We start from the raw sequence: 24429 nt of genomic DNA, 5'->3' as shown, positions 1-24429 counted from the left end.
CACCAGAAAAACCGTAATAGAGAGACATTCTACAAAATGCTTGACCAGTACTCCTCAAAACTTTCAAGGTCATCAAAAACAAGTTAGAGAAACTCATGGACCACTGGAGCCTAAGGAACCATGATGACTGAATGCCATGTGGTATCCTAGATGGGATCCGGAATAGGAAAAAGGAAATTAAGTAAAATCTAAGGAAGCCTCAAAGTATGGGCTCTAATTAATAGTAAAATATCAGTATTGGTTTATTAATTATAACAAACACACCAGAGGGATATAAGATAATAATAATGGAAACTGAGTGTGGGGTATATGGGAACTCTCTGTGCTATCTTTGCAATTTTTATGTAAATCTAAAACTATTCTGAAATAAAACATTGATCTTAAAGACTGACTTCTACTTCAAGAATGTTAATGAGGGAGAAAGACAGTGAGTAAGGACTGTGGTCTGGTACTGTACGTGGGTGTGCAGGAGTCAGTGAGCTCAGTCTGCAAGGTGGGAAGAGGCAGACGCAGACAGGGGCAGGGCAGCAGCTAAGGATAGTGGGAAGCTACGGGTGCTGTACGGGCAGTCAGAGAAGGCTAAAAATATTGTTGTGCACCAGAAAGGTCCTCGTTGAGGTCATCAGCATAAATTTTGGTCAGGAACAGCCAGCCCAGATGAGCAACTTTCTCATAACAACCAGGCCAGGAATAGAGAGAGCCGGGGCTATGACTGACCTAGATAAGGAATCCACATACCGTTCCCACAAAATTCTCTCTTTTGATAGGAAGCACAATAAACACACTTTCTCTTTGTTCAAATATTCTTCCAGATTCGTTATTCTGTGAAGCTCCCTCTTCAACCACCCCTTCTCCCCTGTTTCCCACATTCTGCAATTTTCACATTGAAAAGGATGAATAATGATAGTGCAAAAAAATGGGGGGGGGTGGCTTACAGAAAATTCTTAAACTAAAGGGTTGGAGAAGCAAGGAGAAGTCAAAGAAATCCAAAGGGGGCTGGATCATTTCAGTATATCCTGCCAAGTAAAGATAACATTTCCCCATTTTTTAAAAGGACAGCAAAATGCAAAAGCAAAGCAAACAAACAAACAAAGGTCTCCAGTTTTTAAAAAGAATCTGAGGGTCAGAGAACCCAGTGGTTCACCGACCTCCCTGGTCACCTCAGGAGAACAGCCGTGACCACCTGAAAATGAAGACTGAAGCAAGAAACGACACCAGCTAAACTAGATAAATAGGAAGTAACCAAAACAACACAGATCTTGTCTCTGTGGAGCGCCTTCTTGATTTACAACACATTTCCGCATAAATTATCTCATGGGATCCTAACAAAAAATCTTATGAGGTAGGCTTAACAATTATGAATAATCTCATTTTACAAATGAGACAGAGGCTATTCAGGAACCCTAACTGACCTGCCTGGGTCCCCAGCTTGGCACTGATGGAGCTGTGACCAGCACCTACTCAGCAGGCTCTCAGGTTGCGCTGTTTTTAAAAGTTTTTTTTTTTTTTATGTTTTATTTTATTTTTGAGAGACAGAGACAGAGTGTGAGCAGGGGAAGGGCAGAGAGAGAGAGAGCGGGAGAGGGAGACACAGAATCCGAAGCAGGCACCAAGCTCCAAGCTGTCAGCACAGAGCCCGACGCGGGGCTCAAACCCACAAACTCTGAGATCGTGACCCGAGCTGCAGCTGGATGCTTAACCAACTGAGCCACCCAGGCGCTCCCGTGCTGTTTCTATGTAGCCCTGTGCCCAGGCATGCGCAGTAAGCAGACGTAGGTAAAGAGGACATTGAGCTAATAATTAAATGCCAATATGTATCTTTATCTCAAAAGATTGGTATATGAAAATGTAAATAGTTAATTTCCTGCTATCATGACTGCTATAAAGTGAAGGATAAACATCAAATAAGAAAATTAAAGACTTGATAAGAGAGATAGAAAGAAACTTAAAAGCACAGAAACTTTTTAGTTTGACCTTAGGCTAGAAATGAGGGACAGCAAGCAGGTAATATATAGACCTGGAAAAATAAGAAGTAAACATCTGGATCATTATGCGCTATTCTGCAACAACTGAATAGGAAAGGAAGGACAAAACAATGTTACAGAAATCAGCAACTAAAACTTGTGCGAAAGTGCTCTAAATTTATATCGTCTGAAAACATGACTCAAAGAGACATAATCACAGCCTATAAATATCCACCGAGCAACAATATATGTGGAAGTAAAGTAAGTGAATTATTCACACCCATAGGTTTGGATCATTTCTCTTTGTCCAGTTGTCTAAGGAAGACAATGCTCTACCCCTGAGCTGGTGTCACCCTCACAAATTAAAACAGCCAAGGATATGCTTAAGGTGAATCCTGCCAGGGAGAGCCAGGTGCAGGGTTAAAAAGAACCACAGGAATGGCCTCCCATGGTTCTTCACTCTATTAGACACTGGATCGCTCAATTTGATGATTTTCATTTCTCCCTCACTTTTGAAAGCGAATACAGAATAGAATCAAATCCAGAAAGTCTCTTCGTGACTGGACCACTTGATTGGAAGAAAAAGCGGAACATGAACAAACAAGTACGGTATAAAGTGCTCTCTGCTTTGGCATTAGGAGATAGCATGGTACCAAATCTCCTGAAAGACCTAAAAGTTTGCAAAGTCAAAGACACTGGATCAAGGATCCTTGTATCAAACCTGTCATGGACGCCCTTGTGCTATGGTCTTCCCATCGCCGTAAGGGGGAGTCCCGTTTGTTTTACCTTGAGATCACGTTTTAGATACAAAAATATTTTTTTAAACCACGGAGAACTGTGCAAATGGAAATGGTTGCTAATTATTATCATTACGAGGACTCGCCCAGATGCAATGCTTCAAAAACACCATTTTTCACAAATATTTTTCTGCATGATAGTTTTCTTCCTTTTGAAATTTTCGAGGTTTCCTGATTAAGTCTCATCATCTCCATAAGCCACAAATCATTTCAAAAGATCTATCTGTCCCAGTACTTGGGGGCAATCAAAACTGTTTGAATCACAGCAGAAATGATGCTGGGCGGGTCCCTGCTGGGTGTACAAGAGCGTGAGTAGAGTGACATTTAAGACACCAGGAGCTCTCTAAACACAGCATGCTCAATTTGTCCGCAAACCAACCCAAGACCAAGCAATTTTTTTCCCTTTGTCTCCCCAAGGACATTTTTTTCTAGTCTAGTAGAGAAGCTGCTCCAAATGTGAGTTTATTTGTCATCATTTCTTCTGCAGAGAGAGGGGCCTAGATGATTTGACAACCAGATATTTTGTCCTTAAGTAAGCAATAGTTCCTTGTTAATATCATAGCAACAAAGACCCTGAGTTGTTCCTCGTTGGCATCTTAGGACATCGTCTTAAATAAGATGTTCGTACCACCATGCCCTGCACTGCATGACTGTAAACCAGCAACAAGATGGTACACATTCAGTACAGGCTGCTTGCAATGACTATGGATGACCAGTGGTGTGAACTGGTGCTTGGGTTGAGAGGGAATCCCCAGAGAGTGTTAAACTAAAAAAGACAAGCCTTTTCTACAGGAATACCTGGTGCTTATTTTTTAAGCTCATAGCAATGGTAGCTCTCATGCTTCTCAGTCTTCTTTTCCCCAGAGGGTAGTCCAGGAGCATTTCAACTGAAGCTGGGTCTTTGTGACAACAGCACCTCCAAGAAACTATAGACTTCTGCTTAGTACAACATATAAACCCAGTAGACTTTGAATAAATGCCATTCGGTGGGGGTAGAAGGTGTATGTATCCCTATTTACACACGTATGCATGCACACACATACAATATTAAAGTAGGTGGGGTTTTCTCCATTACAAATGCAAAGGCTATAGAAAACACAAATTGGGATGCAGGTGTTGTCTCTGCTGATGTCTTACAAGCAGAAATTACCAGAGCTTCGGCCTGTCTTGAATGCTTTCCTGAGTTGGTGGAATTTGCAAAATCTGCAATATTAACATAGAATTATGGAAATAGGAAACAAAACGCTGGAGTCTACTGGGAATGACAAGCTCAAGATGAAATCAACTGGAAAATCTGGCTAACTAAAAGTGACATCCTTTGTGCTGGAATTTTCCTATCTGAAAGCTTTAAAAAGGCTATAATTTTTTGGGTTTTCAATTCAGCCCTTTCCAAACTAAGCCTTCTAGTTTCTTCATTGCGCCATACCTTCCCTCCATGTGAACTCAGGTGTCTGACAAGCTTACCATTGAAGCGGTAAATTCATATTGGTTTTATACCCAGATGCGTTTCCAGGGAATGGTAAGCAACACAACTTTTTTGTCCTCTGTGTCCAGGAAAACAAAGGGATGTTTGTACGTCAAAACTTTTATCTTGTGCACAGGCTCAAAATACAGGCTAAATAAGTCACCCACAAGAAGAGTCTGATTAAGACCAATAAATCATTTCTTTGCAAGTTAGTGCTTCTTCTCCCTGGAGAAGCTAAGGAATACAAGAACTTAGACCTACCTTGTGGCTTTTGGGTCCCAAATCACAATGTCTGCATCTGATCCCACCGCGATTCTTCCTTTTCTTGGATAGAGATTAAAGACTTTAGCTGCATTTGTGCTGGTAACTGCCACAAATCGATTTTCATCCATTTTGCCACTATGCTGTAAAACAATCCAAGAGAGAAAATGCATCTGCTTCAATGACCATATGCTTAAAAATCTCCTATCAATTAAGGTGCAAGATTTGCCTCTTAAAACTCAACAGAACTGTAGTTAATTTCTTATATTGGGGAGCATAACACATCTGTGGATACTGATAGGTCTTAAATTATCACAATGATAATGATGGGGATGGTGGGGTAACACATGGAAGCCTGAAGACAACTTTTCAAAAACCTGTCAGTTTAATGCCCACCCCCCACTAATTGCCCCCATCCTTCCCAGAATCACACAGACAACAGCTAAATGTTAGCAACAGTGGTTTCAATTTTTGTTTAGAGTTTACTACTGCCACCCACTACAATTTTAATCTGGCTTATTTATTGCAGACCTAAAATGTATGAGATGATCATGTAGACAATACGAAGAATATGGTAGAGTTAAAATAAGACAGACCTTTAAATCAATGACAACACTTCTAGAAAGACGAAAAAATCAATTCAAGAGGTTAAATTTTGCGCTATTGAAATGTACATGAACCAATAATCATGGACAGTCTACTATAAGAGATTTTCATATGGACAAACTTTGGATAAATGCAATCTCTCTAAACTGATAGGATTTGTTTTTTTTAAATGTTGAGAGTTTATCCCTATGCACATTTATATGGTTAGAAGCATTCTTAAGGGTTATTTAATTATCAGTGTGTCAATGTTTCACAAAATGATGAAGAACCACATCCTGAGAGTAATATTCCCATGAGCAAACCCCCTTAATGTTTCATAAAATAACAGTTCCTGGATGCTATTAAGAAATAGTCTATCACTTTGAAGTCATTTATGCACTTGATGTAGTATGAAAGTTTGCTGTAATGCACATACTCATTGTAATAGCACAAGTTCAGAGAAAAAGGCTGAAACTTCAGGAAGAAAATCTATGCAAACAGGAAGAGCAGAAGAGTCATCTGGGTTGATTAGAGTTTGGGTAGAGGTGAAAAGGGCTGAAAGGATGATTAGCAGAAGATAGGGCTGTCAAGATGTTTTGAAGATCCTCACATGTAAATTAATTGTTCAAATATCATCCCATAAATAATGGAGGATATTGAAGGATTTTAGAGAAGAAAGCATGAATAGTCCTTTGGCTTTGGAAGGCAGCTCTGGTCCTAAACTATAGCATAGGCCGTAGCAAATGAGAGACCGGCAGCAGGGGCACCAGCTGTGAGACTACTGCAATAGTCCAAACAAGGGGCGGGCCTCAAACTAGAGTAGTAAACACGAAGATAAAAATAAGGAGACATGTTAGAAATAGAATTGACAAGAACTGGTAAATAATTAAGAGTTAGACATGAATGGTATGTGGAGGGGATTCTGAGGTGTGAGGTATGGTTAATATGTCATCTAAGGGAGGGTTTCTGAGAGATGGGTGAGAATGGTGTGGCAATGGTGGCCCCAGGTGTAACCAGGCAAGTCTCCCTCTGCTGATCTTTACCACTGCACATGTCAAATGGCTGGACAGGTTGACATATGGACATTTAGCCACTTGATTCTTCTCCATGCTCAGGGAGAACATTTTAAATTGTGGGTATTTACAATAATCTCTTGTTCTAGACTTTGGATTATTATTTATGTGACTTTACACAGAAGTTTCAAAAATATGATATTCAACGGTCCTCAAAAAGAGACATCCACAAAAATTTCATGAAACAAGCCAGATCCTGGTTACAGAGTTCAGCAAAACAAGCTGGGTCCCGTGAAACTCACCACGCCTTTTTCCCATATTACTGACATCCGGTCCTCAACACCATTCACCCCATTGGGAATCTTCGTGAAATCATCCTTCCCAAGAGCTTTCTGGCAGGTGTTGAAAGTGCAGTGGTCAGTTCCTGTTGTGGTTAGATCACCACTGGAAAAGAAGAACACACCAGAGTGTGTGATAAATACATAAAAGACGTCAAGAGGAAACTACCAGAACTTTCCGGTTCTCCTGATGCTCCTCAACTGAAAGTCAGAAAACTGCAGTGGAGAACGAGTAGCTGTTTCAAGTATGTGTTTCATCCATACTCATCTCTATTTTAGGAAGCGCTTTTAGAAAATAAGACCCTTACAAGAAGCCTGATGCACCATCACGTGCAGGCCAGAAAAACTGGTTCCAGGCTCCCTCACTTGTAGGTTCTGTGGTTATGAGTTTGTTCAATGCTCAGTTTCTTATCTAGAAATTAGTGATGACATGTACTAGATGACAATTATATTAGGGTCACTGGCAATAATGTAAGGGAAAATTCCTGGTGAGTAGAGCATTACACAAAGATGAGCCTCAGTGACCCACGTGGACAGAGGCAGCTCCTGCCCAAATGGCAATGTTGTGATGGGCAGACGTGTGACAATTGGCTGAGGATGTTCGTGTCACCAGCAACAGATAGCCTGCTTTGACTTGCGAATAATCTCAGAGATGTACCTATACAGGCACATCTGGTTCTTGGGTTACAGCAGCACAGAAAGATATTCAGGAATATGTGAATGATAGAAACAAAGCACAGTGAAGAGACCCAGTTCTATACGGGATAGAAAGGGCAAGGAAACAATTAGAAGAGAGTCAAACTTCAGTAAAAATTATCTGATTTCTCTGTGTCCAGGAGAGATTTTGACACCGTATCATAATTAAGCCACTGCTCGTTGGTCTCAGGTAAGGGAGTCCCCAACACCTACATGTCAAGTAGAACAGGACACTGGAGGTCGATGGAAGGTCAGATGGTGGACAAGATGTCCTACATTCAAATCTGAGACTCATCTAACACCTTATTTTGGCAAAACGCTTCACACCCATCTGCTCAAAGATTACTTAGCCAATAGATTCATGAGGAAGTCAGGCGTTGATGGGTCTGGTCGCAGGGGTGGGCCCATAACATGGTGGGCTGCATGGTGCCAGTCTTTATGCCAGTAGTGAGTGCCATCTGTGCCGAGACTTGCCGCTATGGGTTCTCCATAGACCACTTTCCCTGGAAATTTCAAAGGACGCATTCAGTACTTCAATTTGCTCTCAAAAGAACCATCTGACAAACATAAATATTAGTCTTCTCTGTGCTAGTGAGGGATGATAGGAATCCCAAACTAGAATTTACCTTTTGTGAACAGGATTTAAACATTAAAACTACTGTTTGGGCACCTGGGTGGCTCAGTCGGGTAAGTGTCCAAATTCAGCTCAGGTCTTGATCTCGCAGTTTGTGTGTTTAAGCCCCGTACCGGGCTCTCTGCTATCAGCACAGAGCCCGTTTCAAATCTTCTGTCTCCCTATCTCTCTGCCCCTTCCCCATTCATGCGTACTCTCTCTCTCTCGCTTGCTCAAAAATAAACATTAAAAAAAAAAAAAGAATGATACCTGGTTTAAAAAAAAAATAAAGCTACTGCTTATTGAGCATCTACTGTGTTCCAGTCAATGTCCATGCGTGTTGTGGTAGACGATTATATGCTCTCACTGATACTAGGCTTGACCACATGGCTTACTTTGGCCAATTAAACATGAATGGAAGTAACATGGGCTGCTTCCAAGCAGAAGCTGTTAAAGCCACAGTGAGTTTTCTTTCTGACCTTAGACTATCAGAGACTGCTTCTTCAGTTGTCCCTCAGGATGAAGAGAATATGGAACAGAGGTAGAGCCAACCAATGATGGACATGAGTATGAATAAGAAATAAATCTCTGCAGTTATAAACCATTGATATTTTAGATGTATCTGTTAGTGCAGCATGATCTAGCAAATGCTGGCTGATATGTGTGCCATTCTAATGAAAGGATCTCAAAACCCTACTGGGGAGGTGCTATCATTATCTCCACTAAAAGATGAAGAAAAAGCTTGTCTTTTAAATAGCTTCTGTTATTATAACAGAAGTGAAATGACTTCTGCACAGTTGCATTACATGTACTCCACATGCCATCAATGAAGTGGAGGAGTCAGGATCTGAATCTGGGCATTTTTTACTCCTAACTTCTGTGCTATACCCTTGATGACAATTACCACATGGTCATATGGAGTTTAACCACAGTATATCTCTACTGCAAATACACTGAGAATCTGTTCACACCCTTGAGAAAAAAACAAAAAACAAAAAACCTCCTCCAAAAACTTATGTTAAATAGAAAGAACACTCAGATAATATAATTGTAGCCAGCAATGCATATTCTAAAAATCATGCAAATGAGGCCATCACAAGCAAACGGTGTTAGAAAAGCTAATAGTGCAGAGTAAATTTGAATTTAAAATCAGAATCCTATCTCTGATTAGCATTTGTTGGAATAATAGATACACCGACATCAAGCTGATCATCCCCAAGCAGCCACAGAGGTGAACACAGAGTAAACAGATCCTGGCACACCTAACTAGCTCACTCTGGCCAGTCAGTCACCAGATTTCAGCTCAAATCCTCGATATAGAACTGAAATTAACTCATTTCTTCAGAGAGTACTGACAGCGGATGGCCACCAGCTGCTTTCGTCGCGTACTACTAGAATGTAGCATCCTATTACCTCCCAAATCATCTCTTCCGGCTTTCCTCTTGCAAACCACGAAACAAGGCTTACTGAAGCCTAACAAACCCTGCTTCTTAAGTAACCAAGTACCAAACATGGTCAATAAAAGTTATGCCCCAAGATAGCCATGGCTAAGATCTTTCACTTTCATCACACACACACACACACACACACACACACAGCACACACACATGCTGAATCCCACCCCCATCCTCTTTCCTACTGCCCTCCTCCCAGGAAAGAAGAAATGCCACTGGTATCTCGTTCTGGTGTAGAACAAGAAGCGATCCTTTTCCATGTGAACTAAGAGGTAATGTACTATTTGCTGGAGGGATAGAAAGAGGGACCCAATATCTGACTTGCAGGCATGTAGTGACCTTCCTATCCCAAGAGATGCTCAGACACTGAAAAACTCAGAGACTTGATCTGCAATCGGTTTACAAACTGTCAACTCAGGATTTTCCGTGGTGCTTCATCATGTGGGAACGATTCTTATCACATGCTCTATTCAATCATTTGGCCCATCAAGGTGAGATGGGAACACAGTTTCAAAGTTCTACAAATTTATTAGCTCTCAGGAAAAATTAAAAGCGTCAGCAACTAGCAGGAGTCTGCCAGGACTGTTTTGAAACCAGATGACATGTAATCTCCTTGGAAGGCTTTAACACCTTTAAAATGTGACAGGCCACTGTGTTGGTATACACAACAAACTCTTCATTAACTGGGCTATTTTCAACTGTCTCCCCATTCATTAAGCATCTGCAAATATATTAAAAAATTTAAATAAAAGCTAAAAATTCCTAACTACTCTACCTCCTTTTTCACAATGGTTCTAAGACATTAACAACAACAACAACAACAACAACAACAAAACAGATAGTATGCAAGAAGTAAAAAAGGGAAGGAAAATGAAGGGACTGGGTAATTTGTAAATTGGAGAATCACACTAGATAATTCAGCATAATTGTGGGCTTTATTAGATTTAGGCCAAAAATAAAATAAGAAAAACCAAAATATCTAACATCTTATAGCACTGCAAATACAGTTTGAAATTCACGTATCTCATTTGGCTTTCACAGCAACCCTCAAGCTGGTGTGACAGATAAAGCATCTGATGCTCAATGAGACTAACTAATTTGCCCAAGTCACACAGGTAGTAAGTGATAAACCAGAATTAGAATCCTAGTATTTTGACTTATCGTACATACACATTGCGTTACCAGGAAAAGTGTTATTCTTCATTTCTTGGTAAAGAGCATGTGTTTTTAAATGTTTAAATCAACCACAAGCTCTTTGTGGTTGTGGCTGGGAAATTTTCCAATTTCATTTACTGGTGTCATTTACTACGCTTAGCAGGTTGGTAATGAAAAGTGCTATATCCGTCCTAGTCTGGTGCTCTCCTGATTACATTTGAGGCACATGGTTTCAACAACTCTCCGGAGATAGGGCATCTTCATCATTAATCTCCTCCCACAGTCTCAGCAAGGTTCACATTGTATCATTCCCTGTCTACCCATACAGGTTCTCTCTTTCTTTCTCCATCGTTTGGCCCAAAACCAAAAAAGTCTCTGCACTTAGGATGCTATCTCCTACGTTAAGGACTTCTGCCCTCTAAGAGATTCTAAAGATTTCCAAATGATGAAACATGTCAAGGCATTTATCAGATGAAAGTGATAGAGCAGATGTTCACACCTTGTCTAGATTTGTGAACAGCACTTAGTCAAGTCCCAAGATCTGTTATAAAAGGTTGGAAAATGCAGAGAAGCCAGCACAGGTGGCCCGGAGTAGAAGCACTGGCTACCAACAGAAAGCCAAGCACATCTATAAAACTATTTTTTCCTAGCAAGAAGGATAGAGTAGAACCTTTCTGGGGTCTGTTTTGGTTCAAAATATTACATTTACACAGAAAGGAAAACACTGAGAAGGAAAACACATAAAAGCAGCATAATAGAGTAGATCACACAGATTTGGGTTCAAATCCTGATTTTGCTACTTTTTAGACGGCGACCGTATGCAAGACGACTGATTGTTCTTAGTCTCAGTTTTTCTCCTCTATGAAGTGGGGTCACAATGTCTCTCCAGTGTGGCAATTTTGTGAGGATCAAATACATCAATATATATGAAAGTGCTTAGCATCTTCTTGGGACTCCGGGTTCACTTCATGTTATGGGCTGAATTGTGCCCCTTGCCAAAATTCAAATGGTAAAGTCCTAACCTGCAGTATGTCACAATGTGATTGTATTTGGAGGGTCCTTTATAAAGGTAATTAAATTAAAATGAGGTCATTAGGGTAAGCCCTAATCCAATATGAGAGGGGTCTTCTAAGAAGAGGAAATTTGGACACAGATACATACAGAGGGAAGACAGTGTGAAGGCACAGGGAGAAGATAGTCATCTACAGACAAAGGACAGATCCGCGGTACATCCTTTGCCGCCCTCAGAACCAACCCTGTCAACACTTTGATCTTCTAATCTCTGATACTGTAAGAAAATTCATTTCTGTCGCTTAAACTGCCCAATCTGTGGTACTTTGTTACTGCAGCAAATACATTCCACAAATGTTAGTTTCCTTATGGTTACACAATTCTTTTTATTTTTTTTTATTTTTTTTTTAATTTTTTTTTCAACGTTTTTTATTTATTTTTGGGACAGAGAGAGACAGAGCATGAACAGGGGAGGGGCAGAGAGAGAGGGAGACACAGAATCAGAAACAGGCTCCAGGCTCTGAGCCATCAGCCCAGAGCCTGACGCGGGGCTCGAACTCCCGGACCGCGAGATCGCGACCTGGCTGAAGTCGGACGCTTAACCGACTGCGCCACCCAGGCGCCCCACACAATTCTTTTTAAAAAGTGTTTTAAAATGGCCAATCTTCAACTGCTTTGCAGTTGGTCATAAGGTAGATCACCTTGCTCTAAATTTAAAGGTCAAGGGAGTGTTTAGATGTTCACATACAAAAAAGGAAAGCCTGAGATTCAGATCACCTTGATTGAGCTGCATATTAATCCTTCCTTAGGAACAGCATGGGTTACTAAGCATCAGTAAAACATGCTTGTGATAACAAGATTTGACTTACTCTTGTTCAGCTCTAACAAACATCGGTCAACTCAAACACAGAGAGAGAGAAAGGCCCCTGGATGGACCTTCCTCCCCACCTTTTAAAACACAAAAGGAATATGGCTGGGCAGGGGGAGGAGAGGTAAATAACCCAGAGTTTAAATGAAGTGGAAAATAAGACATTTAAAACCTCTCTGTAATAGAAGTTTATATTTTACAGCAATAAACTTGGAAAGTAAAGCTTTCTCCAATAAGGAAAACCAAATCACCCCAAACAAACAAAAAAACCCCAACCACAATGTAGCCCAGTTCACCATAAGTTACTTGAGGATCAAAATTAACTTCATCATTTTTGCAAATCCAATGCCTAGAGCCCTGTGACTAGCATATATCTGGTGTCCAATAATTTGGTTTTCTTTATGTAAAAAGTATAAAGAAAACATTTTATTAACAAATTCAGATGAGAGTCCTATTTGTACCCTATAGTCAGGAATATGGATACAAAATAGAGTTGAACTCTATTGAGTCAAGTTAAACTGGAAACTAAAAAAAGGGATTAAAAATTTCAGTCATTGTTGGGAAATAAATTATAACAGATATACATAAGTAGAGCATCAAGTAAGTTCTGAGAGAAGTCACCACCATTACAAATAAAGCACCAGAAAAACAGTGAATCCATGTTCTATTGGAAAGGGAGGGGAAGGTAAACGATATATTTTTTTTGAAAGGCCATTAATAATTCCAGATGCCAATATATGGAGAAAAGGAACGTGTATAACCAAAGCTACTCAAACCAAAATAAAAAGCGTCACTGAAGCCAATGGCACATATTGACACATACACTATTTGGACAAAGACTGCAGTGAGTGAAAGCGGTCTGGGGCCGGGCAGATGGGAACTTCTATATGTGACACAAACCCAGCTGGTTGGTCCAACTTTATGTGTGGGGTATGAAGCAAGGGCAGCAGATTCTCCTTCTAAAAGAAAAAAGGATATCATTCTAGGTACAGCCTTCTGGTTCCCTTACCTCATTTTTGCAAAAGTGGTTTCTCACATGAAGGATGACAACTAACCTAGTTCTGGTTACTCAATTTAGATGAACTAAGACTAGAAATAAACATGAAATTTAAATTCCTTGCAAACTGTCAAAAGCAACTCCAATTTCAATGGCTTGCCCATGACATTCTTATTCTTTTTCCTGTAACCCGCTCTTTGCTTTTTATCACAAGTGTTAAAAGAAAACATCAAGGTATGAACAAAGGGAAACCTCAGGCTTCAAGTTAGAGTTGGTGGACCGAATGTGCATTTCTATCTCTTTCTTCCCAGTTCACACCCAAACCCTGGCAAAGCTGTACAAGAGATGGCCCAAACCCACAACTGCTCTGAGAATGAGGGAGGGACCGGGGCTGGCCAGAAGTCTGGGTAGATTTTAGGAAGACAGAAAGCGGAGAGATGGCAACAGCTTATGAAGGAAAGTAGAGGGAGCCTCCACTATAGCCTGAACTCAAAGTAGAGGAAATCATGGTGAGCATTTTTCTCAGGGTGGGAAGGGCACTTGGCACCTCTTTCTCTTCTCCTTCTGGAATGGCCATAACCTGAATGTTGTTTTTGGTTCTTTCACTGTGTTCCATAATGCCTGTTGGCTTTCTTCACTCTTTCATTCTTTTTTTCCTCTTTAGTCTTCTCACTGGGTAATGTCCCAGGTTCTATCATCCAGCCCTTGATTCTTTCCTCTGCCTGGTCGAGTCTACTTCTGAAACTCCCTGTTGAACTCTTCAGTTCAATTATTCTATTTTATTAACTCTAAGATTTTTGGGTTTTGTTTGTTTTTTGACGGTTGCCTTCATCAAATGTTTTGTTCATGCCCTGTTTTCCTAATTTCATTTAGTTGCCCGTCTGTTTCTTGTAGTTCACTAAACTTCCTTAATAGGATTATTCTGAATTCTTTGTCTGACATTTCATAGGTCTCCATTTTTGTTAAGGTCAATTGTTGGAGCTTTATTAGTTTCCTTTGATGGTATCATATTTACCCGATTTTTTGTGATCTTTGATTTCTTATGTTGGTAGTCTGCACATTAGAGTAATTGGGGTCCTCTTCCAGACCTTACAGCGTTGCTTTGACAGAGACAATTCACCAGTCCGCTCAGTTTGGGTTTCTGAGTGTGTCTGCTGGTAATGAGTCTGGGCAGGTGGGGGCAAGCTATTAAGGTCTATTTTTGGCTGACACAACTGTTTGGGTTCTGGGGACAGGGATGGGGTGTGCCACTGGCTGAGGACAGTTGGTTGGATAAGACTGCTGGCTTGGTTCTCTACCCAAGTGAGGCTGTAGGATGGGCTCTGTGGTTGGCCTGAAATCTGTGGTCAGGCTTCCTAGATGGTCAGGATACTGTATTTAGAAGCCAGTGGAACTACGACTTAGCTTCCCTGCCCTGGCAGGGCAGCAGGTCTGGACTCGAGGCCATTACAGCTCCTTGTCTGAGGGCCCAAATCAAGCCTGGGTGTGCGTTGAATTCTCTGTCAGGTGAGGCTACTGGTTTTACTCTGCAGGTGGGGGACGCCACTGGCTGTGCTCTCTGTTCAAGTGCCACCGTAAGGCTGTTGAATGGGCAGAGCACCTTCCTGTGTGCTCTGGTTAAGCTTTCTGGTTAGACAGGCTAAAGACTGTATTCAGTGACAAGTGGGGCTATAAATGAGATTTCTTGGCCAGGCACAGGGGGCAAAGTAGCCCTAAAACTGGTAAAGCTTTTTGTTTGCTGCCTTAACTCATGCCATACTGCACCCCACATTCCCTGGCCAAACAGTGCCATTCATCAGCTTTGCTCGGCAAACTATTGCTTCTGTCTGCTCTTCTCTTGGTCTGAGAGCTGCTGGGCCACACAGCTTCCAGGAGCTGCTGCCAGCCTGTCCCGTCAGGCAGGGTTGGAAGGCAGTCCCTCAGCAGGTGGAGTTGTGACTCAGCTCCTTGCCTGGGCATGAGCAAACCAAGCTCTAGGGTCCGCAAACCTCCTTGCTTACAGATCTAAATCAGGCAGATGTGCACCCCACAGAGGTCCGTGGTCAGAGTCAGAGTGTGCCCCCAACTTGGTTGTACAGATGAGTCAAGCTGCTGTTTGGAACTATTACTTGGGTACTGCAGGTATGAATTCTCTGTCAAGATCCGAGTGCTGGCTGCTGCAGCCCTTCCCTTCTTTACCACAGTCAGATTCCCAACAGTGAAGCCCTGCAGAGTCCCCTGAAATCCTCTTTTCCCCCTGGAGGAACCAGAGGCCCAGGGAGACCTCTACTCATTGTCTCTACTGCACTGGCCTGGGAGTGGCACAATGTGGTCAACATGTAGCTGCTTTTCTTACTCTTTTTTTTTTTTTTTTACGTTTATTTATTTTTGAGACAGAGAGAGACAGAGCATGAACAGGGGAGGGTCAGAGAGAGGGAGACACAGAATCTGAAACAGGCTCCAGGCTCTGAGCTGTCAGCACAGAGCCCGACGCGGGCCTCGAACTCACAGACCGTGAGATCATGACCTGAGCCGAAGTCGGCCGCTTAACCGACTGAGCCACCCAGGTGCCCTTTCTTTTCTTACTCTTGTAACGCAGTCTGTCTTGGTCTGTGAGGTGTAGGGGGTGCTTCAGCCTCAGCCCTGTGTTCTGGGATTCTCTCAGTGGCGTCTTATCTTTGAATAGATGTTAGCTGTTCTCGTGAGGGGGAGCGAAGTCAGGAATGTTGCCATCTTGGTGCCGTCACTCCAACTACGTGTTTCTCTTTTAATAATGATAAAAAATGACACACTGATGATAATGCTTTAAATTAAAACTTCAATGGAAGGCCAAACACCAAAGCCAATTAAATACGAACCTGATATCTGCATTTCCAAACTCTATAAATCAATATCTTCTTGAACAGAGTAGAGAAAATGGGAAAAAATTGGGGCTTTGGGGTCAGATGGACATGGGCCTGAATTCCAGGTTTAACACCTACTAGTAAGTGATATTGGGCTTAATTTACCAAACTTTTCCAAGCCTCAATTTTATCAGTCACAAAACTGATAAAACTTAGCTCAAGCATTGTTATGATAATTTAAAAAGATAACATATATCAAAATGCATTAATGACAAAACATATAGCAAAACAGGAAATGATTTAAGACATCAAAATATGTGCCAGGGACATATTAAGCACTCAACAAGTAATGTTGGTTGTTATATCATCATTGACCATCATGTTGCTCTCTTCTGGGTAGATAATTGGCAATTTAATAATAATACCCAACTTAATAGCATTGTACTGTTAGGCTACTACAATAAAGAATTAATAATTGGATCTCGTTCGTGCTTCCTGGAGCAGTGATTCTCAAACTTTAATATGCATATGAATCACCTGGGGTTGCAGTTATAAGTGTACATTCTGATTCAGTGGGTCTGGGATGGGCTCCAAGGCTCTGAATTTCTAAAGAGCTCTCAGGGGATGCTGATGCTGCATTCTAGGGACCACACTGATGGTAAGGTCCTGGTGATAGAATGGGCTGGCAAAGGTATTTACAGATAGGAAGTGTTCATAGCATAAATCTATAGGCTGAATTGTTTCTTATTTAAACATGATAACAATGAATAGATGTGTATTGTTCTTTTGTGTTCAGAAATTATGTTAGATAATAAATGAATAAAAGGTCAGTGTGGTCCAAAAGTGCTTGTCACTCTATACTCCCCAGGAACCTGCCCTTGGGTTGACTGATACAGTCACCATGTGAACAGTTTAGCATCATTTATGTCCAACCCACCCCCTTCTCCCTCTGGGTTCCTGCTTGATCACATGTGAGAGGTCGCATGCCGGGGGGGAACCCTCTTATGCCAATTTATTCTGGACTTCTGCTGCTTCTGACAGTGGTGCAATAGAGGATTTTTACAAGTGTTACTACAGTAAGTCTGACCCAGCTAAAACATCTGGGTTGACGTTTTAGATACCTCATTTACAACCCCTTTGGAAAGGGATTTACCAGTATCCAAAAAGTACGTCTGAGCATTTACCCTTTGAACCAGGAGTCTTACTTTTAGGACTCTACTCTGAGGATTCTCTTCTGTGGCACAGACTAATGGCGCCCCCCCACAGATGTCGGTGTCCTCATCCCTAAAACCTGTGAATATGTTATCTTACATGGCAAAAAGGACTTTGCAGATGTGATTAAATTAAGAACTTTGAAATAAGGACTTTATCCCGGATTAAACGGGTGGGTTCAATGTAATCCAAGGGTCCTTGAAATAGAAGAGAGGGGCAGAGGAGGAGAGCAGAATGATGCAATGTTCTCCACCCACCACTGCAGCTTTGGAGGTGGAGCGAGGGAAGTAGGAACCAAGGAATGAGGGTGGTCTCTGGAAGCTAGAAAAGGCAAGGAAAGGGATTCTCCCCCTGGAGAGTCCGGGAGCCTCTGGGAGCTCCGGGAGAGAGTAAGCCTCCGGGAAAGAGTAAGCATGGCTGACAGCTTGGTTGTGGCACAGTGAGACATGTGTTAGACTTCCGACCTCCAGAACTGTAAGAGAACACATTCGTGTTGTCTTAAACTATGAAGCTTGTGACAATCTTTTATGGCAGCAACAGAAAACTAATATACCGTCCACATATAAAATAGCACATGCATAAGTCCACCACTGTGGTTTTATACGAAAGAGCTAAAGACTGACAACAGCTCACGTATCCATCAGTAGGGGAGTAGTTGAGCAGATACAGCGACATACTCTGCACCTGTAGGAAAGAATGATGAAACTCTTCATACCTAACGTGAGCTGACCTTTAGCACCTATTTTCACGTAGGGAAAAAAGCAAAATACATAACACGAGGTATACTATTTTACCTCTCAAGTAGGAAAGAAAAGAGAAATAAGAATATGCATATATTCTTTTTTAATAAAGAGAAACACGTTAGAGGTAGGTCGGGAAAAAAATAATAAAAATAATTACTAATGGGGATATAGGATGAAGGTGCTAGGGAAGGAAGCAGGACTTCTCTGAGAATACTTTTTTTAAATTTATAATTTTGGCTTTTGGACCATGTAAATGTTTTACATATTCAAAAAATAAAATTCAATTTAAAATTTACAATAAAATGAAAATGCCCACAGTTAAGTTTAATAGTTTTCTGCCTGTGATTTATTCCAAAACGTTTTCTAGACTTTTACTCTGTGCCTAATGGAATTCTATCCCAGTACAAAATGTATCCCTTAGATCAAGAAACTGTTTCCTGACAGAACCGTCAAAATTGCAGCTTGATAGTGGATTAAGATCGACAATTTCCACTGACTTTGCTATTTTTTAAATCATATTCTGACATTATGGACCTGACTGACAGGCTTTAGGACAGGGTACATGATTTACAAAGCAAATAATTACAGAACAACCAATTCCATAGAGTTGGCAACAGAGCCACCTGGTGGCAGAAACTAGCACTGTACCTTTAAAACTGCAGTGCTTTCTTTTTGAAGTGCTGTGATCTTTTGTACTGAAATTCTTTTGGGGAAGGGGAGCAGGGAGAGGTAACCAGAAACGGTTGGTAGCCCCTATTAAGAGCGCCTGTGTGAAACTGAGTTTACTCTTCACACAAGATATCAATGGATTACATTGCACAAAAATCCTGACTGAACCTTCATGTGATAAGAAGCAATTTTGGCAAAACTAATTTTAGAGTTAAAGACATGTCAAACCTATTCTCACAATCCATATTTTAAAAATTCGGTCGGTTTCAGTTTTGAGAAAAACAACAACAAAGAGCCAGGAGGATTTATAAGACTATTTCTGATTTCCTGGTTTTTAAAAGTGAGACGGCAAAACCACTAGCACGTCTTAGGAAGGTCTATTATTTTATATGGAAGGGGGAAGGACTTGGTTTTAAAACCTTAGAACAGGGGCACCTGGGTGGCTCAGTTGGTTAAGTGTCTGACTCTTGATTTTGGCTCAGATCATGATCTCATGGTTTGTGAGCTTGAGCCCTGCATCAGGCTCTGTTTTGTTAGTATGGAATGTGCTTGGGATTCTTTCTCTCTCTCTCTCTCTCTCTCTGCCCCTCTCCTGCTCACACACTCTCTCTCAGAATAAACTTTAAAAAATTAAAAAATTAAATTAAGTTGTAAAATAATTGTCATACAAACACTATTTGGATAATTGCTTTAATAGCTCCAACACCCAAGGTGCTATCAGACAAATCAACTCAACTCTAAAGATACGTGCTGAGCAACTACTCTGTACCCGGCACCGTCCTGATTCAGGTCCTAGGAGGGATAGTGGTGATGCCCCAGAGACAGGTAAGCTTCTTTAAAGTTAACTGGAGAGTCTGTATTCAGCCATCAGATTAAAAAGTGGGCTGCAGGTTAAAGAGTGGGGACCTATGGCTGAAGGAAAGGTCTTGAGGCTCCAGGGATGGTAGAGAAATGACCCAAGGCAGAGAAGCAGTCATGAAGATGAACAAAAAGAAGGGCAAAAATGGACATGCGTTAGATGGAAGAAAACAGAAAGGATGCTAATAAAAAGGGAGGAAGAAAAGCTGCGGAAATTCACCTGCAACCTTCTCATAAGCAAAGCAGGAGCTGCAGTCGATCTACGTCCCTCTCCAGCTACTACTGAGTTACAAGTGAGGTTCTCGCTCGGGAATTACCGTCTCTCCTCGCATCGGCTATCACCTTTGCTGCAGATTTGCTCATCACATGCACGATGTAGAGAGGGCAGTTCACGGCGCTGGCTATGGTGATGGCTCTCAGTGTGGCTTCTGCCTCCACTGCTTCCGGGCGGCACAGCTCATGGCCCTCAGGGCCTGTTATCCCCAATGCCAGCATCTTCTTTGCACCCTAGAGAGACAGCAGAGACAGACACATGTGCAAGGAAGGTTTACTAATGACCGCTACCATTATCTTGTTGCAAATTAAGTGCACGGCCAGGCTTTCAGACCTGTTAGGAATAGAGGGTGTGTGTGTGTGTGTGTGTGTGTGTGGTGTGTATATTTGGGAAATATAATTTTAACACTGTGAGAGTATATGTTAGTTTTTCATACACACATTTCACAATTACATTATTTTGACTGAAAAGCTAAAAAAGAAATGAGGCTAATTCTAGTCCCAGTCTTATGACTGGTTTAGTATAAAATAAAATAAAACCAAACATTCTAACCCCCAATATTATTCAAGTGTCTTATGTCACATTATTGCAATTAGTTGTGCTTTTTGCTGAATCATAGTCCTCACTGCCCTCTGTTCCACTCACCAAATGATACTGGACCGTCATTTGCCCTCTCCAAAATATTACTTCTTCCTTACAAAAAAGGCAGGAAATCAACACTGTGACTGTTGGTAAATGATAAAATGACTGGCCCGGTGTCACACTGAGGAAGCAGAAGAGTACCATTTAAACTCTGGTCTACTTGAGTTTACAGCTCATGCCCGTTTCTCATGATCCCTGACTGCCTCACGGCCACCCAGCCTCACTCTCACCGACTTAAATGGGAACTGAGCCTAGGAGGGAAAAAAAAATCAGCTAATATAAAGGGTAAGAGACAGCTCTTTTTTTTTTTTTTTAATTTTTTTTTAATGTTTATTTATTTTTGAGACAGAGACAGAGCACGAACGGGGGGCGGTCAGAGAGAGGGAGACACAGAATCTGAAATAGGCTCCAGGCTCTGAGCTGTCAGCACAGAGCCCGACGCGGGGCTTGAACTCACGGACCGTGAGATCATGACCTGAGCCGAAGTCGGCCGCTTAACCGACTGAGCCACCCAGGCGCCCCAAGAGACAGCTCTTAAAATCCTGCAGATGGTGTCCCTTCGGGCATTAAGAATGGAACTCACAGAAGAAATAAATAACATCTAGATTCCTCCAGAGCACATTTTAATACCCGGTTTCTGAAAAGAGTGGGGCTTTAAACAGCACTTAACACACTGCTTAAGTCATCAGATCCTGCTGATGTCCACACTTTGGCATTCTGAACCAGCAGGAGGAGTTACTTCAAAAAAAGAAGAAATAAAAAAAGAAAGAAAGAAAGTGCTAGGACAGACAAAGACAATTGTTTGTTTGAGAAACATGTTTGGGGTCTGATAACTGATTTGAAAAAGGGAAATCTCCATTCCCTTCATATACCACCTGAGTAAAAGAGCATGAAGTAAACTGAGTCAAGGGTTTCCAAGCCACAGAACATTAGTTTCTGGATCTCCATTCTTCCAATGCACAGAATGAGTTCACCTACTTGGGTCCCATTGTCTTCAGCTTCAGTCGTGGCCGTTTTCATTTGTGGCGAAGCTCTGGGATGCTTACCTCTGCAATCAGGTCTCCGTTTTCCGCGTGGACTTGAGCAATTGCTCCGATCTCCTTGCACTGAGAGAAGGCGGCATACAGCTCCTCGTCCCTCACCATGTACAGGTCTTTATAGGCCATAAACATCTTGAAAGAGTTCACACCTTTGTCTTGGGTAAGGATTTTCATTTCTTCTTTAACCTAAAGGGGAGCAATAGCCAAACACACACACACACCGTCACACTTTATTATTATTTTTAAAATGTTTTATTTATTCTTGAGAGAAAGAGACAAGGCATGAGTGAGGGAGGGGCACAGTGAGAGAGGGACACAGAATCCGAAGCAGACCAGCCTCTGAGCTATCAGCACAGAGCCCGATGTGGGGCTCGAATTCACAAACCATGAGATCATGACCTGAGCCGAAGTCGGACACTCAACCGACTGAGCCACCCAGGTGCCCCATACAATGTCACACTTTAAATAATAATATTTATTATTATTATTTTATGTTATTTTTAATTTTATTTAAATTATTTAAATTAAATTTATTTTTATTATTTTATTATTTATAAATTATTGTTTTGTTATTATTTATTAATAATAATAATAAATTTCAAATTTATTTCAACATTCTCTTCCATGTTCAAAATGCCGCATTCAGAAGAGAATTAAGTAAAGTAGGGACAACAGTCTAATTCCAGAAAAAAAATGCAGTTAAGGCCTTGAACTCCCCCCACAGGTGAGACCTCACTTCATCTGATGAATATTACTGGTATGATACTTTTAAATCAGGAGAGAGTTCATAGTTTTCCCAAAGTACTGCACGTCTTCACTTGTATATAAAATTCTCAGCATCTATCTCCTGATGGGAGGAAATTATTTTAGAAAATGAAAACAAAGCCACTTGGCAGTAACAGAAGCAATCGTGTCTCCAGGAGGAATCGAAGCTCACGTAAGGTAAAGCTTTGGGCTCAGATCTGAAACCCACAGGATGGGCTCTCAGAAGGAGCAGGTAGACGCGCACTGAGCCACAGGCAGCTGCTAGGAGGTGAGAGACTCTGGACCGGTCGGAATCCTCAGGAGCCTTCAGGTGCCAAAGGTAAAAGACAAGATCAAAACAAGCTTAGTAACTGCCGTGCGGGTCCAGTTCGAGTCGCGATAAAAACTAATAACGTCGGGGCGCCTGGGTGGCGCAGTCGGTTAAGCGTCCGACTTCAGCCAGGTCACGATCTCGCGGTCCGGGAGTTCGAGCCCCGCGTCAGGCTCTGGGCTGATGGCTCAGGGCCTGGAGCCTGTTTCCGATTCTGTGTCTCCCTCTCTCTCTGCCCCTCCCCCGTTCATGCTCTGTCTCTCTCTGTCCCAAAAATAAATAAACGTTGAAAAAAAAATTAAAGAAAAAAAACTAATAACGTCAAAGAAAAAATTGGTGGATTTGAGGCGGTAAAATTGTTTGAATTTCTGTATGTTCACACACACATGCACGCACGCACACACACACACACGCCAAAACACATTCTAGGCATAGGATTATTGTTCTTAGTTGTTATGCGTCAATTTAAGAGAAGCTCTAACGGTCCAGGTAAAAAATATTACCAACAATTCAAACAGTAAACACGAATGACTAAAAACATGAAAAAATGTTAACCTTTCTGCTGATTAAAAAGTGCAAAATAGGGGAGCCTGTGTGGCTCAGTCGGTTAAGCGTCCGACTTCGGCTCAGGTCATGATCTCACGGTCTGTGAGTTTGAGCCCCGCATCGGGCTCTGTGCTGACAGCTCAGAGCCTGGAGCCTGCTTCGGATTCTGTGTCTCCCTCTCTCTCTGACCCTCCCCTGTTCATGCTGTGTCTCAAAAATAAATACACATTAAAAAAAATTTTTAAAAAAAGTGCAAAATAAAACAATGCAATTTTTTCTATTGAATCAGCAAAATTTATAAATGCCTCTATTACATATTAAATTACTCACTCCCATTGTTCTTTATTTCCTTACTGATTTTTCTTACTTCTCTCTATGGTGCTTTATCGTCCGGCACATTATGTATTTACTGGTTAACGCCTTCCCCCACTAGAATTTCAGCCCCATGAAGAACTGGAAATAACACTGAAATGCTGACATAGTCATCACTGAAGTGATGGAATGAGCTCTAAGATATGTTAAGGAACAACAGCAAGGGGCAGAGCATGATATAAAGTGCTTCGGGTTTGTTTGTTTTGTTTTTGTTTTACTTTTCTACAGTGTCAAACTTTCTACTGTGAGTCTATTATTTTCACGGTCAGAAAAAAAATGCCTTAAACATTTAGCATATGCACACATGGACTTCCATATGCAGGTGTCGTACCTTAGCCTTGCTGTTCCAAAAATGTGGTACATAAACCAGCCACGCTGGCATCGGCTGGGAGTTTGCTGGAAATGCAGATTCTCAGGCTTGCCCCAGACCTGCTGCTATGGGTTGACTTGTGCACCCCCTTAAAGTTCACATGTTGTTTAAGTCCTACCCCCAGTACTTCAAAAGGTGACCTTCTGGAAACAGGGGCACTGCCAATCTAATCAGTGGAGACGAGGCCATTTGGGTGGGCCTAATCCAGTATGTTGGCGTCTTCATAAAAGGGGGAAACGTGAACACAGACGTGCACACAGGGAGAACGCCGTGTGAAGATGAGAGCAGAAGCTGGGGTGCTGCTTCTACGAATCAAGGAACAGCCGAGATTACCAGTGAAGCATGAGAAGCCAGGGAGAGGCATGTGCCAGGTTCTCCCTCATAGTCCCCAGAAGGAAGCAACATCCCTCCAACACCTTGATCTCAGGCTTCTTGTCTCCAGGAGGCTGAGACAGCAAATTTCTAAGGTGCTCAGTGTGTGGTTCTTTGTCCCAGCAGTCCTAACAAACTAATATGTTTACTGAACATAATCTGGAGTTAGACAATTTCTCCAGGTAAGCATTTGCATATTAAAGTGTGAGAAACACTG

At 41.6% G+C, this 24429-nt stretch overlaps 1 protein-coding gene across 1 annotated transcript in view; it reads right to left on the bottom strand.

Annotated features, from left to right (window-relative positions):
- Positions 1–24429, bottom strand: part of DPYS (dihydropyrimidinase) — an 80542-nt gene that overhangs the window by 38775 nt on the left and 17338 nt on the right. The window contains exons 3-7 of the mRNA XM_047088969.1: positions 21484–21663; positions 19839–20028; positions 7466–7622; positions 6388–6529; positions 4488–4630 (exon numbers count right to left, since the gene is read on the bottom strand). Of these exons, the coding sequence (XP_046944925.1) occupies positions 4488–4630; positions 6388–6529; positions 7466–7622; positions 19839–20028; positions 21484–21663 (812 nt within the window). The remainder of the gene's footprint in view (positions 1–4487; positions 4631–6387; positions 6530–7465; positions 7623–19838; positions 20029–21483; positions 21664–24429) is intronic.

Source organism: Lynx rufus, unplaced genomic scaffold (genome assembly GCF_022079265.1).
Source record: "Lynx rufus isolate CCGP_SWC_20201006 ecotype Redwood Valley unplaced genomic scaffold, mLynRuf1.p SCAF_26, whole genome shotgun sequence".
In the NCBI taxonomy this organism is placed as follows: Eukaryota; Metazoa; Chordata; class Mammalia; order Carnivora; family Felidae; genus Lynx; species Lynx rufus.
This window is presented reverse-complemented; position numbering and strand designations above follow the sequence as displayed.